Consider the following 17094-nt stretch of genomic DNA (forward strand, 5'->3'; position numbering starts at 1 on the left):
GGTGGACAATTAGACCAACTTAAACTTGAAATGATGCCTAGACTCTCTCAAGCACTTCCCGGCATGAAACAGTATCTAAAACAATGTACCATGGACATCTTATTGTGTGGGAATGTTACCTGACACAGACCAAAATCAAGACTCGCAATGATATGAACAAAAGCTTCTCCGTTTAGCTGTGTAACCATTTCAGGGTACACCTCCAGCATGTGTGATAGCAGCGAGAAGTACTACACAGATGAAATCAATTATTAATTTTACAACAGTTTATATACGGTTAATATCAATGCAGGAAAAAAAGGGAAAAACCTACATCAAGACAAAGCTTGGGGTACTTGAGCAGGTCCAAACTGATCAGAGGGGTAACTATGTGAAGACCCGTATATACCACCTGCAATGGAATTTCTTTGAGATTGTTATATAGCATCATGAGGTTGACAGTGTACCTTGAGAGGAAAAATAAAAAGTAACAGAAGAAACTGCATGAAAACCACCTGACATATATTTGTCCCATGAGCCTCAATAGGTTCTGACGAGAGGTCAACCTACAAATAAAAGTTATATCTAGGTCACCTTACACGTGGAATATACAACAAAGAACAAGATGAAAAGATAACCATGATAAGATAAAGGAGCGTAGAAAACACCAGATCTTTCGAACATAGACTAGCAAGTAATTGGAGTAGAGCACGTAGATCCTTGTATCGTTCGGTATCAGCTTCACTCCGTAAGCTGCTTGAAATGCTCAGAGATATCTGAAGGCACATTGGGTCATTCAGGACAACATATTCTCACTTTCCATAAAACAGAAAAAATTTGCAACACATTGTTATTTATACAAAGGAATGTTGTACTCTGTTGCTGCTTCACTAAGATGGCGTGATGATTGACATACCGGGATGGGGTGCCAAAAGGGTGACCATGGCACTGATGGTTTGGGAGATGCAACAGCAGGGCTGGGAAAAGGAACAGGTGGAGGGAGCTGTGAAGGGTGTGCAGTTAGGTTGGAAAAATAAAATAAACAGGGAAAGCTTTTATTTGTTTGTGAAATCGCAAAGACCAGCTTCCTAACTGCCCAACCTGAGAGCAAACAGCTAATGTGTTCCACTTATTAACCAGGGTTCTCTGATTGGTCCATGACCACTGGATGCCAAAGTGGAGCGAAAGCTAATGTGTTCCACTTATTGCACATGGTTCTATAGTTGGTTTGTGACTGTTATGGTTGGTCTATCATCCATGACCCCTTGATTCCTTTGATGATCTCGTAATTCCTACAGGGTGGATACGATGGAGTTCGTCTATGGGATATTCATGGACTATCAGACAAATTAAGTGATTCTAATAATCCAGGAACTGAATCTATGTTTATCCTTGAGGTCAGACTAATTTCTGAATCTTGGTCGCATATTTTAAACCAGAAATTTGAAAACAAAAGGATGACTGAAGAAACCTAGTCACAAAAAGCAAGTGTCTGATTAAAGATTCTGAGCCAATCTTCCTTAGGGTAATTAAACATAGGGACTGTGGCAATATAATTACATTTCTGATGTCAATATAGTGTAAAGCTTGTTAATGAAAGTAGAAAATTTTTTGCATATTAATTGTTTTCTTTGCTTAGTTTTTACCACAAAAAGAAGGAAAATCGGGGGCATAAATACCCATGAGCACTTAACTACAACGTATCTATCTGCACAAATATGCACATTTAGGTTGGGGTTGGGAATACAAGTAAAAGTGTACTACCTTACATTATTTCCACTTAATAATCAAGTACTTATTTTGTCGTTTTATTCACCTATTATGAACGAAGGGGGCACCAGATGGAGATAAGTCAAAGATAAGTAGAACATAAGAAAGAAGAAAACATGGCCGTCAAAGATCAAGATTTGTCCTTTTTTTTTTGAACTTATCAGAAAAAGCAGGCTTAGATTGCTAGTACTACCTAGTGTTACTTGTTATCTTGGCTTCGTTCTTCTCTTTTTATCTTGTTATTGTTACTACTTCTTTACTTCTTTTCACCCTTTCTTTAGCCGAGGGTCTATCGGAAACATTCTAGGGTAGCGGTAAGGCTGCGTACATCTTACCGTCCCCAAACCCCACTTGTGGGAATTCACTGGGTTTATTGTTGTTGTTATCAGAAAAAGCAGGAGAATAGCTTTGCCAGTTCTTAAAAACAAACTTCCGTATAATTTTGCTTAGTTAGTTGTTGTTGTTGTAATAGGTGTAAACTGCATAGTTTTGTAAGAAATAAGCAAATTTTAAAACAAACTCCAAAGGAAGACTCCTAAAAAACAAGGAAGAAGCTGAGTAGTGAGCGACCTGAGAGGGCAAGGTAGAGAGGAGAAACTGAGAAGTAGGGGCGAAAACAGCTTCTTGGGTGTCTCATTTAAAAAGTTTCAAAAGGTCTTTCCTCTATGTGTCAAAATTGAAGAACACAGAAAAGCGCGAAGGTTTATTGTTGCTACAAGGGAAAAGTGAAATTAAAGAGCTAACTTTATTGGAGAAAGGCACAAATAAAAATTTATATAACCAATGCAAGAAAAATAAATACAAAAACAAACAATTATATGGTCTAAGGAATTCAAAATCCTACACTAAGGTGAACTATATGAGAAAAATATCGTGTCAATTAAGTTAAGAGAACATTTTCATAATCCTGATTATTCAGATGCAAAAATGCTTTGAGCTTCTACTTCAGCTTTACTCACTAGTTTTCATATTCAATACTTCCATATTATTAATATGGATAAATTAATTGATAGTGTTCTGTTAACAACTAACATATCACTCGGTGTTATTGTTTAGTGTCCCCTCTTCAAGATAGAGTTATAGGCTATGAGGTACATGCCATACCACCTTGATGCCAGCAGTGAGGCACCATAATAGCCTTAAAACAATCAAGATATTAGAACTCATAAAATAAGGGTGAGAAATTAGAATTCATAAAAGATAGCAGTGTGTAATAATCACAATTAATCTTAATACTGAAACTAAAAGTATACCAAAGTGAAAAAACAACAAAATACTGAACAACATCTACAAATAGCGCACAGCTTATGTGTATTATGTTTGAGTTGACTATGCTTATAAAAACAGAAACTTGTGAACAGAATAACAAGAGATTAAAGGGCAGCCTGGTGTACTAAGCTCCCGCTATGCGCGGGGTTCGGAGAAGGGCCGGACCACAAGGGTCTATTGTGCGCAGCCTTACCCTGCGTTTCTGCAAGAGGCTCTTCCACGGCTCGAACCCGTGACCTCCTGGTCACATGACAGCAACTTTACCAGTTACGCCAAGGCTCCCCTTCAAGAGATTGCAGTTGTAAATAGCTTATGTCACAAAAACAATCCTACATTGTTATTTTTAAATAAAGGTGAGGAAGTTTTGTGTTTTCATCCAACAACTCTACCAATTGAGGACAACAAGGTAGTTTAGTGTGAGTCAATTTTGAAACGCTTCTCAAAATCTTCTTCCCCATAAAAGACTTGTAAGAAAATAGAGGAGGTTAACAGGTTAAATATATCAGATGTGCAGTTATCTCTTTTAATTCCATCGTTCCACTTTCTATTCTCACTATGTTATATTCTTGTTTTTTCTCCAATTTACATCTATTTTTCAGACGCTTTTAACATAATTTCCAATATTCAGACTCTGGCCTGTGCCCAAGAATCTAGTTCCAAGTAAAGAGCAAACTAAAAATATATCAGAAAAAAGGAATTCCTTTAGGCAATAACTTCAGCACTAAACCAGATGAACAATATATATGATCTATATTTTTTGGATCCACCAAAAACGCCTCCGCACACATGTTACGATCTGTCAAAATATGCTTTATTTTTGGAGCATCGGCACACACCTGGTGGCATTTTTGGAGGACCCGAGCAACTTAGCTGAAGATTGGTTAGACTCACTAGAATGGTAAGCTTTGCAAAAGAATTTGTAGTTAGATTTACTTAAGCAGCCAAACCCTAATTAATAAAGAACATTTGTTTCTGGTCTGGTGACAAACTTTAGGCTTTATGTTGAAGATGCAACATTGTAACAATCACGGTTATGAAATAATTATACTACTTATTACAGGTCAATATCTCTTCCAACTTTTGCTAGAAGAATCGGGTAACATGTTTAAATCATAGAAAGAGGCAATGATAAAATTACCTTGCCTATATTGTGGGAAGAGTAAAGCTGAAGTAGGCGCATACAGAATTCAACAACAGTAGCCGTTTCACGAGCTTCAAGGTAAATGATTTGCCCGTCCACCCAATCAACCACAAATCTGAGTAATAGATACACAACTGTGGACTAAAGAAAACTGGAAGATTAGACAGGCTTATTTTATTGCATCAGAATTCATACAAAGAATGGCGTGGTGATTGATTAAAATCTTTGACATGTTAGGCCAATCATCATCGAGCATCAACTAAAGTTGGAACACTTAATTGGACCGAAAACCAGCACCTAGGTAGAACGAGAAGTTGAGTGAAATATAAAACCCTTTTTCCACCTTTATTGGAAAAATAAGCTTTTCTTTGGCCATAAACTCTGAGTTATTAATTTATAGTACAGTGGTCCTAATGACTTTGGCATCTTTTTTTACCCTATAAACCAACTGCAAATTTGATTTTCAAGCATTTCTGAAATTGAAGTGTCGTTCTCTGGTTTTTAGCCTTGCCAGTTGCCAGCATCAGAAAGTCTGAAATTGATGAATACCAATCAAAATATAGGTTGGTGCTGGATAAGTATAAGGAAGACCACATGTAACATTTAATCCACACAAGATTTCAATGTGCTGCCAAGGATCAGCAGCGGAAGAGATGCATATTGAACAGTAAAATGATGACAGGCACTGTTCAAGGTTTTATCTCGATTCCAAGGGGATACAATTTTAGGATGACAATCAAGCAGCACTGGATATCTTGATTAGGTTTATCAACATGGAAACTCAAGCAAGCATATCAACCACATAACTTTCTTGGTATAATGACAACATGAACAGCTTTAGGGGAAGCTCAAAACCAAGCTTCCAAAGCATCTGTTTGAAATCAACAGTTACTATCTCATAGGTTTATACCTCGTGTTTGTAAACTTCCATAAATGTCAAGAGTGGATTGAGTACTGAATAACCCATCTCATAAATAGCTCTCTGCGATCGAGGTTCTGTTGCACTAGCAGCACCGCGAAGCCGCTCTAACAAGCAACTGACCTATACATTATCAGAGATTTATTAAGAAAATAATTGTCTAAAAGAAATTATTATTTTCCGGACTATTCTTACAAATAAAATAATGTCTGGCTGTTCAGCTACATGTTTTAGATCACTGCGGCTCGAGAGTTCCACCAGATAAGCTGTCATATGGTTTGTCAGATTTCTCACATACCTAAGAACAATTGTAATGACAAGCCATCCGATATTTATAAGTTCAACAAGTTAAGAGAAACAAAAATGGAAGAGAAAAAAAAGAACAAACCTCTAGATATATACTTACTGGCTAGAGGCCTCTGGAATTTTCATGCCAGAAGCTGAAAGAACAAGGGTTTGAGCAAGTGAACGCTGTAATGAGACAAAGAGAACAGTTTAAATTGGCTGGAAATATTACATTAGCAATTTAAAGCGAACCCATGTCTGGTGTAATGGCATGTTGGTACATGAAGCTAGGAGAACCTACAGAAACATAAGATGCCTGCCCCCACGGTATTGAGAGGAAAAACAATACAAAAAGAGTATAGAAGAGAGAAAGCCCTCCTCAACCCAAGCTCCATCAAATGGAGAAGGCTTTAAGGCCTTCTTTCCCCTCCAATGTAAAAAGATAGCAAAAGATAAAGTAAGCAGCTCACTTTTCCGAACCTATTGTCCCTACCCAAAAATAAAAAACGAAGCAAGAAGAATGATGCACAAATGTAGCCTAAGACTCCTACATAGGGAACACCACTTGCACATTGTTAATCAAGTCAAAGAGCTTCTTGTATATTTTCACATGGTATCAGAGTCTCTATGATCTTGGTAGAGACTCAAATAGCTTCCGCTACTGGGAGGCGGTATCAGCCAATGTATGCCACTCCTGGGCTAATATTTCTTCTTTTGTTCTTCCTTTGGGCGCTCAACAACGATCCTCTCTCCTAGAACCGGTGTTTTCAGCTCCAGACCAACTGTTCAAGGTGCCACTCCTCTTCTCTAGGATTACACACCGTTCATCTCTTCGGCAAGGGGCGTTACTACTTTTTATGAGACCGACACCCTCAGTCATTGTTCTGCTAATACAAGTTATGCTGATAAAAGTCTAGAGATTTACAACACCATATCTTTATTTGGTAATTGAGAATAGATTTCTTTCGCTATGTAGCGCAAGAACCACTTTCTTTTTTTGTGCTCTTACCAGCAACTTTCCAGAGGAGAGAATTCTAGCACAGATTTTCCTTTTGGTGATTGTGAAATATTCCAGCGAGATTTAGGCGTGAAACTTTCCATGTTTCCAAAACAATCAAACTCCCCGCTTTGAGAAAAGGGGCATGTTAGAATATTAAGAGAATTCGTATCTAGATTCATACACGTCAAGATTCACTGTATCTAAATTTCAAAAATCATATAGAATGTACTATAGAATATCTTAGGATATTCTGCATTTAATTATAGAATGTTTAACTTATTCATATAGGGAATATCACCTTCCATATTATAAGTATCCTAAGAATCCTATGTAAGGAGAACTTCTTCTACATTGTCAATCATGTCAATAAGCTTCTTTTTATTTTCACAAAATAAAATCATAAGCATGGGTTTGATACCTGGTGAGCAGCATTTAGCGAGAATAGAGTTCTTTCATTTGCAAAAGCATTTGCCAGCTCACGCCAAGACTCCTGCAGGACAAATAATCAAAACTGGGATAAAACAAACATTCCAATCTTTAGTCTTGAATACAAATCCAAGGTGAATTTACTGTTCCAGTATAATGAAATTAAGCTGATCATAAATGCACTCTCTAACCATTTAAACATTTCAAGTGCAACAAATTATCATACAAAACATCTGTTAACAAATGGACCTTGGACTTAACTCAACACCGATTCAACCCCGAAAGCTAGCTCATGAGATGAGTATTGTCCAAAGACTATATAAGGAGACCAGTTTCTCATTCCACAACTGATGTTGGACTTCTAACACCACTGCACGCCTAGGACTGGACATTTGAAGCGTGAACAACAATATGGGAGCCCAACATCGAGTAAACCAAGAATTGGGATGCGTCAGGCTCTAATACTATATAAAGAAATGAAACATACACGGGAGAAAGAATGAGAAAATGTATTGCTTCCTTCTCCTCCTAAGCTATTGGGTGTTTAAACCGTACATGCACCTATTCTAAACTAGGAAAGAAATCAAGGCTACATAATTACATATCAACAATATATCCCTAATTGATTCTACCTAATATACATAATAACAACATCAATACCCTTTATCTTAATCAACATCTCCATTTATTGCAGACGAGATAGGATTAAACAATAATAAACAACTACAGAGATAGGACTAAGAACTAAAATCTCTATTTCACAATAGACTGCCAGAAACATAGGCAATAACAAGATAAAACATAATTGGTTTGCGGAAGATGCCAATTGCCATGCAGTTTTATTCAGAACTCTTCACGCAAAATTACACTCTAGAGAAACAGAGCCACCCCATCAAGGGTTCAAAAATGATATGGAAGTAATACTACTCGTCTTAGGACTCACCAATTCAAGAAGGTGAACGCAAACATTCTTCCGCCTAACAAGTCCATGAAGCAACTCATGGCAAGTTAGTGCCTATAAGAATGAAAAGAAGTATATCAGAGCTGCTGCAGTGAACGGCCTCAATAAACAGCAAGAAACTAACAGATCACCCAAAACAACACTAGAGAAGTTCAATTATAGTAGCAAGTACCTTAGATAACATTAATGTGCTGATATTTTTTATCATACTAACAAAGTCTTATTACTGTTTGAGACGGGATGCTCTAATATTAGAGCAGTGATACCCAAATTCACAGACAGTTGCCATATATTAATTCTAAAACACCTCATTAACATTTTGAATGAGATACTTGATTGTTTGTAAAATTACTTGGCTTTGAATTACACTTGATGTAAAATTAAGAAATTCACCAAATTTAAGAAATTGAAATTTTAGTTTGACATGATTGAAGAGAGAGAAGAAATAATTTAAGTAAGTGTATAAAAGGAAGAATAAGGAACTTCTTGGATAATAAAGCATTAGGAAATTACCACTTTATAGTCCAAAAGCTGTTTTGACCAGATCATGAATTCCATGAAAATAAGATGTTCTTGGATCACAACATCCAAGAGAAGCAAACCTATTCATGATTTTATTGATTGATGATAAACTCGAAACTATCTCAAAATAGGTTGTTTTCAGACCTATTTGCAATAACTTGGATAGAAAAAACCTTACATCGCATTATAAAATAGTCGCTCAAAAGAAGAATGACTTCATATTGAAATAATATTAAACGAGAATGGTGTAATCACTCCAGTAACGAAGTCTGCAAATTTAGTGATGATTTGTCAAAGTTAAGGATGATTTCAGCTGTTAGCTTTTCCTTCGACGCTTTGGACAAAGGTGCTATTGACGTACTGGCCCCTTGTGGTATCATGTACACATTGCAGCGATTGGCTGAGCTAACAAGTCAACTTCAAGCTTTTCTTTTCTTGATGTAATTTCACCTCCTCTTTCATATTTTTAATTTAAGGTAATCATAACTCATTACTGACACAAAGTGTCTTGTACTACCCAATACCTCTCACATGAGCACCTTAGGAATTCGTGCATGGTATTTGGTATTATTGCTTGCCATCTGTTTTTCCTCTAATTCAAATTGATTTCCACTTTTTCTTGTTCTTTTTAAGCATTGAAAGCCTTAAAATTCTTCTAGCCTACATGACATATTCGACACAATTTGGACAGTAGGGATAGCCGTTGCTAAAATATTAGAAAATGAATGGGAATATCTACATAAGATAACCTAACAATTCACATATACTGTTCAGAACTGCTAGGCCTAGGACCCATATTTTTTATCTCCCATTATTCTTGCTTTTATATTTTCCAGCTATAACTCCAGTTTTTATATATTTAAAAAAAGAAAAGGCATACATTTGAAAGAGACCCTATTAGAATATAAAGAGTGCCCGTTTAAAAGATAGCAGCCCCTCTGTCCCATCTTATGATACTATTACTCTTTTGGGAAATCAAACATTTTTTTTCTTATTATGAAATTCTAAAATAATTTTAAAATTTTCTATATGCAGTAATTTTAAATGTAGTTTTTGCATATGTAAATTGTTCTTCAAATATAACAAAATTAATTTAAAAAATTAGCAAATTAATCCGTGTACCTCAACATCGTTCATCCTCTGGGCACAAAATGAGTAGTTTTGTGTTTGAAAACAAATAAGAATTGTTTGTTTTGCCTTTTGAAAAATAAACAAAATCAGATACTCCCTCTGTTTCAATTTATACGACACACTTTGACTCGGCATGGAGTTTAAGAGGAAAAAAAAGACCTTTGAAACTTGTAGCCTTTAAAGCATAAAGAGTAAACTTTGTGGGGCCATAACATTTGGGTGACTATAAAAGCTTGTCATTAAGGGTAAAATAGATAAAATGAAAAGTTTAAAGTTATATTGTTACCAAATATAAAAATGTGTCATTCTTTTTGGAATGGACTAATAAGAAAAGTGTGTCATATAAATTGAATCGGAAGGAGTAATACTTTTCAAAAACAGTTTAAAAATATTAATACACATGGACCAGTTGGAAGATAAGATCACAAAATCATTTCAAGGTTTACATCTGCAGCAAGCCACAAGCAAAGGAAATATACGCTTCACCTTTAGGGGGAGTATTATTATGTAGGAGTATATATTCTATAATTAAGGGCATACATTAAGAAGTATTATGTACATCAATTAAAATCAATTAAGAGAATCAATAGGATATTCAATCTTGTAAATATGTATCACTTCTTATTTTAAAATGTCTACAAACTATTTAAACCCCCAATAGCTTGAGGGAATGATCACGCTGAACATTCAAAAACCTTCATTCCATTTTTTCTACATTCTTTTTTTAATTCTACAGGATGCCGATAATCTGCCCTTATACTCTCGTGTCTAGACCCTAACACTTCGTTGAGGTAGCAGGTTGTGCCCGGGAAGATCTACAACTCCAACAAAATATGCAGAAGGCTTAATACCGATAATAAATGCAAAAACCTGGACTTGGGTTGGATTCTGGCACACAGCAGTGAAACTGATGTATCTTAAATAAGAAAAGAAAGTTTTATATCAAATTTATTTTCCATGAGGCAGAGAGTTTTATATCCAATTTATTTTCCATGAGGTCATAAAGACTTCCAAATTAAGGGGAAACAATCATATTTTCTACATTATGAGCTGGAAAAAAGCCAAGTCAGACACTTGCGGGCAATGAATCCAATAAAGCTTCCTACCAAGTTGTTTACCTGCTTCTATCATTTACTGAGCACAAATATCTGAAATAATGGGACATCCAAAAGAACAACGCACTGCACTAGTATGAAAATAACAAAATACCAGTGCTAAACTGAATGTTTTGTTTTATATTTAGAATGATAACATATTGTATATTCCTTTTCAAGAAAGCGCACTGTTTGGGAACTGGCCAAAGCGAACATGTGGATATTTTGGATGATGGGGGTTATTGAATTATGCCTGCATACCTGCAAGTCCCTCTCTCCAGGATATGAAATGAGTGCTACCATCAAAATGCGAATAATAAGGTCAAGCACAGCTTTCCCCTGATTCTCCTCTCCACAAAAATTAAGCAATACTTTTTTATGATGTTTTGCCTTATGATTATCTGAAGATGCATTCTCCTTACTTTCATCAGGTGGCATCAAATAAGTTGCTGACCATCTTGCAAGGAACCACACAACTGCCTGGACAGAATGAGCATATGAGTTAACACCGAGAATAACATGAAAACTATAAGCAAGTACCAAGGGAGGACTATATAAGTTATAACTACTGAATTATATTAAAATTTTGATAACTGAAATCTGAGTATTAAAAGGAAATATCCCCTACAAGGGGCCACTGTATTGGAAGATCAGAGGAACAGATCAGGAATAATCATACTTGGAAAAGCATAGCTAAACAGTTTTTAACATATGCACCTCATCAGAAGGAATCTAAGCTAATATTTCCTAGTCCACTTTACAGACAGCGCATACTGCAGAGTTAGAGAGCTAAATACTGACAGAACTTGTGCAGAGAAATCAACAAAAGTTGAACGTGTATGCAAGGTATCTGGTGTAGCACCTAGGATTCGGAACAGATATTTAGTAAAGATTTACTCCCCTCGTACCACATTGACTGTTATGTCCTCAAGTCTATCATAATTTAAAATAAAACAAAATCTTTTGATCCAAAGCAGGGTGGGATATTTATGTCGGTGCTGATGCTAGCAGCAGCCCCCAAGAGAACTCCCCCAACCCCCAAGAAAATGGGTTTCATGATCAAACACTCCCAAGGCATAACTATTCATTTTGAAAATCTTAATATAGCAGAAATGTTGACAAACTACCTCCATTAGCCTTGGACTAAAGAACGATGCTCTCATCTCTGGATTTAAACTCTGCTCGGCAAATTTTATGATTGATCTGCACCAGCCCAAAGAAAACAAGGGTGGGAAGTTAAATACAAAAATACGACAATCTTAAAAATAAAGAGAAGGTAGGAAATTGGAGATACGCGTCCCCATTGTGCGCTGATGATAAACTCAGTAAGTAAAGACGAACTGTAAAATTTCCTGCTCAATCATTTGGATCCATATGCTGCAATTGAGATTTCTAAATTCTGATGAAATGCAACAAAAAGCTACTAGCATTACACTTTCACAGAGCTTTGCCCCACTTATTAATATTAAAGCTGCAAGACAAATACGGAGTACTAAAATTCACTTAAAATATGATGTAGTAACAGAAGATTCATCTTCATGCCAAGAAATTACCACCAGTGCTCCCCAGTTATAGACGCAGGAAATGAGAATAAGACGATTTCCCTCATAAATCAAAAACCAGTTAGGAGGAATCACTTTACTAGCCCTCTTATTCTGTAAGAGGTATCGAGTAATTAATTCTTACTGAAGTATGAACCAAAAACCATCTTACTCTGGTGTTGGAGAGTACTTTTTGTTCCAAATGACAGAAGGCAAGAAAGAGGCCAAATAGGACGGTTAAAGTAAGAGAAAAATGACACACAAAAGAAAAACGACACAATACTCTGATTTTGGTATTTTACATTGATATTCGACATTCATGTCCTATATTAGCATTCTAATAACACATCTCCGAATACCATTTATATTACTCACTATCGGAGAAAAAAAATCAATCCGCAGTATGGCTAACACACTGCACACATCTAATTAGATTGTAGATGGAGGTTGTTGCTTGCTGACATTTTTTTTATACTTCTAACTGTTCTATCCAGTGGTACTTGTTATTGGACTATAAAGACTAAACGGTACTACTGCTCAATGGATAAGAATGTTATTTTGTAATGAAAGATCAGCTCTTTCAGGTCACACTAATATGTTATAAGACACTATAATTCACCCCCCCCCCCCACACCCCCACATTTGATAGTTGGATAAAATACTGTCAGAAGTTTGATTTTGGTCCACAGACCATGGAAACTAGGATTGGTCAGTCAACCATTTGAATCGTACTTTAAACTGTTATGTTACTTTCTTTTCATGATTTTGTTGTCATACATGACCATGGTAAGGGATTGACACCATCAGACGAATTGAAGTGATACATCTATAAAAGCTAGGTCATAGTCATACTATTGACTACATCTCAATAGTGATAAGAGAATGGTTGCATATCCTACTTTTTGAACAATTCTCAACGGAAAGGAAGTAGGAAAATTACCCACAAAGTATGACAACTGGATGCTCGTCTGTCTCCGTAACATCCATAAATTGGGTTTGTATAGCATCAGGCACCTGACAAGAAATAAAAAAACTTCACCTAATTTATAGAACCATAGGAAATGGAATCACAGAAGAGAATAAAATAATGTATTACAACGATTGTGTTGACAGCCCAGAAAACTCAGAGAAACCAATAATGCAGACTTGCGCAGACCGGGTACAATAGAGCAGCGAAAAAGAGAGAAATAAACCACTAAATGCACAACAAATCCCATTCCTTTATTTGTCTTATCCTGCATCAGCCTCTGCTGCCCATCCAAACTCTAAAGCCTAGGACCAGATCTTAAAATCATCAAATGGTTTCAAAGGTAAATTTTTGTCCATTATATTCAAGCTAATAGTTTAGATCAGCTATCACACTAATACACATCGAGGCAAGAAAAACAGCTACTAAGAGCTATCTAAGAAACTTCTGATCACACAATGACATTGAGAACAAGAATGATAAAGCACATAATTATTAATCCTGTATTTCACTAATGCAATTGGTAATGCTGTCTCAAAAGGATTTCCAGAAACAACATTGTCCGGCAGAAAAATCTCTCGAAAAAAAGATCACCAGCATATAAAAGGATTTTCATTACCAAAGGTGTTTCACCCTGTACTTCATCAGCTAGAACATGCCCAGTTATTAACAAAAGTGAGTAGAGCTCTTCCAATGTTTGAGTTGGATCACTAAAGCCTCTGCCCTACACATGACAAGAAGAATGTTAGAAAGAAAGCTGAAAAGACCAGTCAACTTGTAATCCGTTGTTGACTGCTGAATATGAACATAATGTTATAGATTAGCATTGTCACACCCTGCTAAGAAGAAATTAAGAATGAGAATTCCACCTCCGTTTAGAAGAATAGATCACCTTAGCCTTATGGCTTAGAGGCATACATAAATCACCACAGAAAGAGAAGAGGACGGTTGAAGTAATGAAAGAGAAGTAAAAAGCGACAGTAACTCAGTCTCTGTTCCACCTCAACGGCCACATGTACATATAATCAGCAGAAGTGTAAGACTGCAAGTGAAGGGATTTCAAGATCGCTATGGTAGAAAAACAAGTGATTACATAAAGAAATGGGAAAATTGCCAATTAGGTGCTCAATAAAACTGGAAATATTGCCGACAAGTTGTGATTAGCATGATTCAAGGAGACATGATTTAGGAGTGTTGATTAGCATTATTTCAGGAGATCTGATTAATTTAGGAGATCTGATTTTATTTGATTTGATTTGATAGTTGTATTGATTGTATAGATTTATTTTATTTCCTTAATTAGCATTAGGAGCTTTGTATAAATTATCTTGCTCTTGGGATGTAAACATACACAGAAATACAAGAAGCTTTATCTTCTTCTCAAAATCTACATGGTATCAGAGCCATTGCTGCCTTTTTGAGGTGAGTTATCTCCCTCGCAGCACCAGGGTTCCGTTTTTATCAAAGAGGTTGAGTTTTCTTTCTCTTGTTGGTCGTCCACAACACAAACTCCTTCTGATTTCCTTCTGATTGGGCTGAAATATGGAGACATTCAAGGATACGGTTTCTGGAGAAATCTTGTCTTCGGATGAAATTCAGCTTCTTCGTCGCCTCCTAGCCAAACTTGACTCCGCTAATGTTGTCACATCCAATCATATGCAATCAAGTACTGCTTTTGCTGCTCACCTTAATTCTTGGATTGTCGATTCTGGTGCAAATAGACACATGACAGGCTCTTCCAAAGGCATTCAAATTATTCTCTGTGTCCCAAAGAAGATAATGCTAAAATAGCCAATGGTTCTTTAACACCTATCTCTGGGGCAGGTTCTGTCATTTGTACTCTTAATATTAAACTATCATCTGTGCTCCATGTCCCTGAGTTCCATCACCACCAAAGCTCTAAACTGTAAAATCGAGTTCTTTCCCGATCATTGTATTTTTCAGGATCTTCAAACAGGGAAAAGGATTGGCAGTGGTAGATTGCGTGATAACCTGTATATATTAGATGGGATTCAAAACACTGATCAAGCCTTTTTGGGAAAGTAAGGATGTCAACCAAGAAATAATACAGCGGCATAGAGAGTTAGGACACCCATCATTCTTTGTTTTGAAAAAGTTATATCCCGATTTGTTTTCAAGGACTCGAGTTGAACCTTTGTTCTGTGATGCGTGTGAATATGCCAAGCATACTAGAAACTCTTATCCTGTGAGTGATAATAGAAGCACAACTTCGTTTATGACTATTCATTCTGATGTATCCGGGGCCCTACCCAAACTGTTTCTTTGTCTGGTAGTCGATGGTTTGTTACTTTCATTGATTGCTGCACTGCGATGACTTGGGTATATTTGTTAAAATCCAAAAGTGAAGTTTTCTCTTGTTTTCCGTCATTTCATAGGATGATTTGTACTCAGTTTGATGCCAAAATAAAAATCTTGAGAACTGAAAACGGCAGCGAATACATGGATAAAAGATTTGGTGCTTATTTGGAGTCCAATGGGATAGTCCATCAGACTAGTTGTCCTTACACTAGGCATCTGTTAGAAGTAGCATCTACCAAAACCTTACAGGGGATACTATTCTAGCGGCTGCCTATCTTATCAACAGAATGCCACTTAAACCCCTCAATTTTCAAAGTACTTTGGAAACTTTAAAGGGTAAGAATGAATATATTGTTTCTCCAAAGGTGTCCACACTAGAAATTCTGAGAAACTTGATCCTAGAGCTATAAAGTGTGTTTTCATTGGGTATTTGTCGACACAGAAAGGTTACAATGTTATCATCCTCCCTCTATGAGATCTTTTCTTAGCGTGGATGTTACCTTTCGAGAATCTAAGCCCTATTTCAGTACTACCTCATCACCTCTTCTGGGGAGAGCAGTAAGGAGGAAGAGGTGATTCTACATAGTTCCGTTATTGGACCTCTTGATGACATTGTCATAGGGGAAAGTAAAATTGGAGAAAGAATTCAGGGGGAGACTATTGGGCATTTGGATAGGCCTGATTTGAAAACTTACTCAAGGAAAAATAGAGCAGAAGAAGCCATCATGCAATCTACCAAAGCTGAACCTTCTTCTACTTGTGAGTTATCTACATTTCCTAATGAGTTAGATGAACCTATTGCTCACAGAAAAGGAATCGGATCTTACACCACCAAACACCCTTAATCTAATTTTGTCTCCAATGATTCTTTGTCTCTCTCCTATAGAGCATTTGTCTTTTCTATTTCTTCTATGTCTATTCCCAAAATTAGGGGGAAGCTTTTGCAGATCATAAATGGAAGTAAGCTATGATTGAAGAAATGAAGGACTTGTAAAAAAATGAGACTTGGGAACTTGTCACTTCACCACCAGACAAGAAGTTGGTTGGCTGCAAATGGGTCTTCACTGTGAAGCACAAAGCTGATGGCTCAATTAAAGATTCAAAACAAGATTGGTGGCGAAGGGATTCACTCAGACTTATGGAGTGGATTACCAAGAGACATTTGCCCCTGTTGTTAAGATGAACACTGTTAGAATTCTTTTATGTTGTGCGGCTAATCTTGATTGGGACTTGCAACAGTTTGATGTGAAAAATGCATTTCTCATGGAGACATAGAAGAAGAGTTGTATATGGAGATTCCTCCTGGATTTGATACTGCACAGAGTCAAGTAAAGGTATGCAAATTGAAGAAAGCCTTATACGGACTGAAGCAATCCCCCAGAGCTTGGTTTGACAGATTCAGCAAAGCAATGATCTCCTTCAGTTACCAACAAAGCAAAGTTGATCACACCCTCTTCATAAGACATCAAACGGGTAAACTCTCTCTTCTCATAGTTTATGTTGATGACATAGTAATGACAGGAGATGACAAATAGGAGATGTCTCGATTGAAGAAGTTGTTGGCACATGAATTTGAGATCAAAGATCTAGGAAAATTGCAGTACTTCTTTGGGAATTGAGGTTGCTATATCCAAAAGAGGAATCTTTATTTCTCAAAGAAAGTATATTCTAGATCTCTTGAAAGAAACCGGTATGACAGGTTGCAGACCCGCGGAATCGCCCATTGAAAGCAATCACAAGTTACAAAGCGGAGTAGGAGAATCAGTTGAT

The 17094-nt window shown here is 36.6% G+C and overlaps 1 protein-coding gene across 4 annotated transcripts in view; it reads right to left on the reverse strand.

The window, feature by feature from the left end:
* LOC109232065 (exportin-4) overlaps positions 1-17094 on the reverse strand; it is a 46787-nt gene that overhangs the window by 1212 nt on the left and 28481 nt on the right. For 3 of the 4 annotated variants that reach the window (XM_019397721.1, XM_019397720.1, XM_019397722.1), the window contains 14 exons: positions 13625-13729; positions 12979-13052; positions 11625-11700; positions 10759-10977; positions 7733-7804; positions 6782-6853; positions 5485-5549; positions 5274-5376; positions 5070-5201; positions 4157-4300; positions 648-755; positions 495-545; positions 314-391; positions 120-230 (listed from right to left, as the gene is read on the reverse strand). In XM_019397721.1, the coding sequence (XP_019253266.1) occupies positions 120-230; positions 314-391; positions 495-545; positions 648-755; positions 4157-4300; positions 5070-5201; positions 5274-5376; positions 5485-5549; positions 6782-6853; positions 7733-7804; positions 10759-10977; positions 11625-11700; positions 12979-13052; positions 13625-13729 (1410 nt within the window). Of the gene's footprint in view, positions 1-119; positions 231-313; positions 392-494; positions 546-647; positions 756-4156; positions 4301-5069; positions 5202-5273; positions 5377-5484; positions 5550-6781; positions 6854-7732; positions 7805-10758; positions 10978-11624; positions 11701-12978; positions 13053-13624; positions 13730-17094 lie in introns of those variants that run through there. The other variant, XM_019397723.1, reaches the window with a different exon arrangement.

Source organism: Nicotiana attenuata, chromosome 9, assembly GCF_001879085.1.
Source record: "Nicotiana attenuata strain UT chromosome 9, NIATTr2, whole genome shotgun sequence".
NCBI classification, from domain to species: domain Eukaryota; kingdom Viridiplantae; phylum Streptophyta; class Magnoliopsida; order Solanales; family Solanaceae; genus Nicotiana; species Nicotiana attenuata.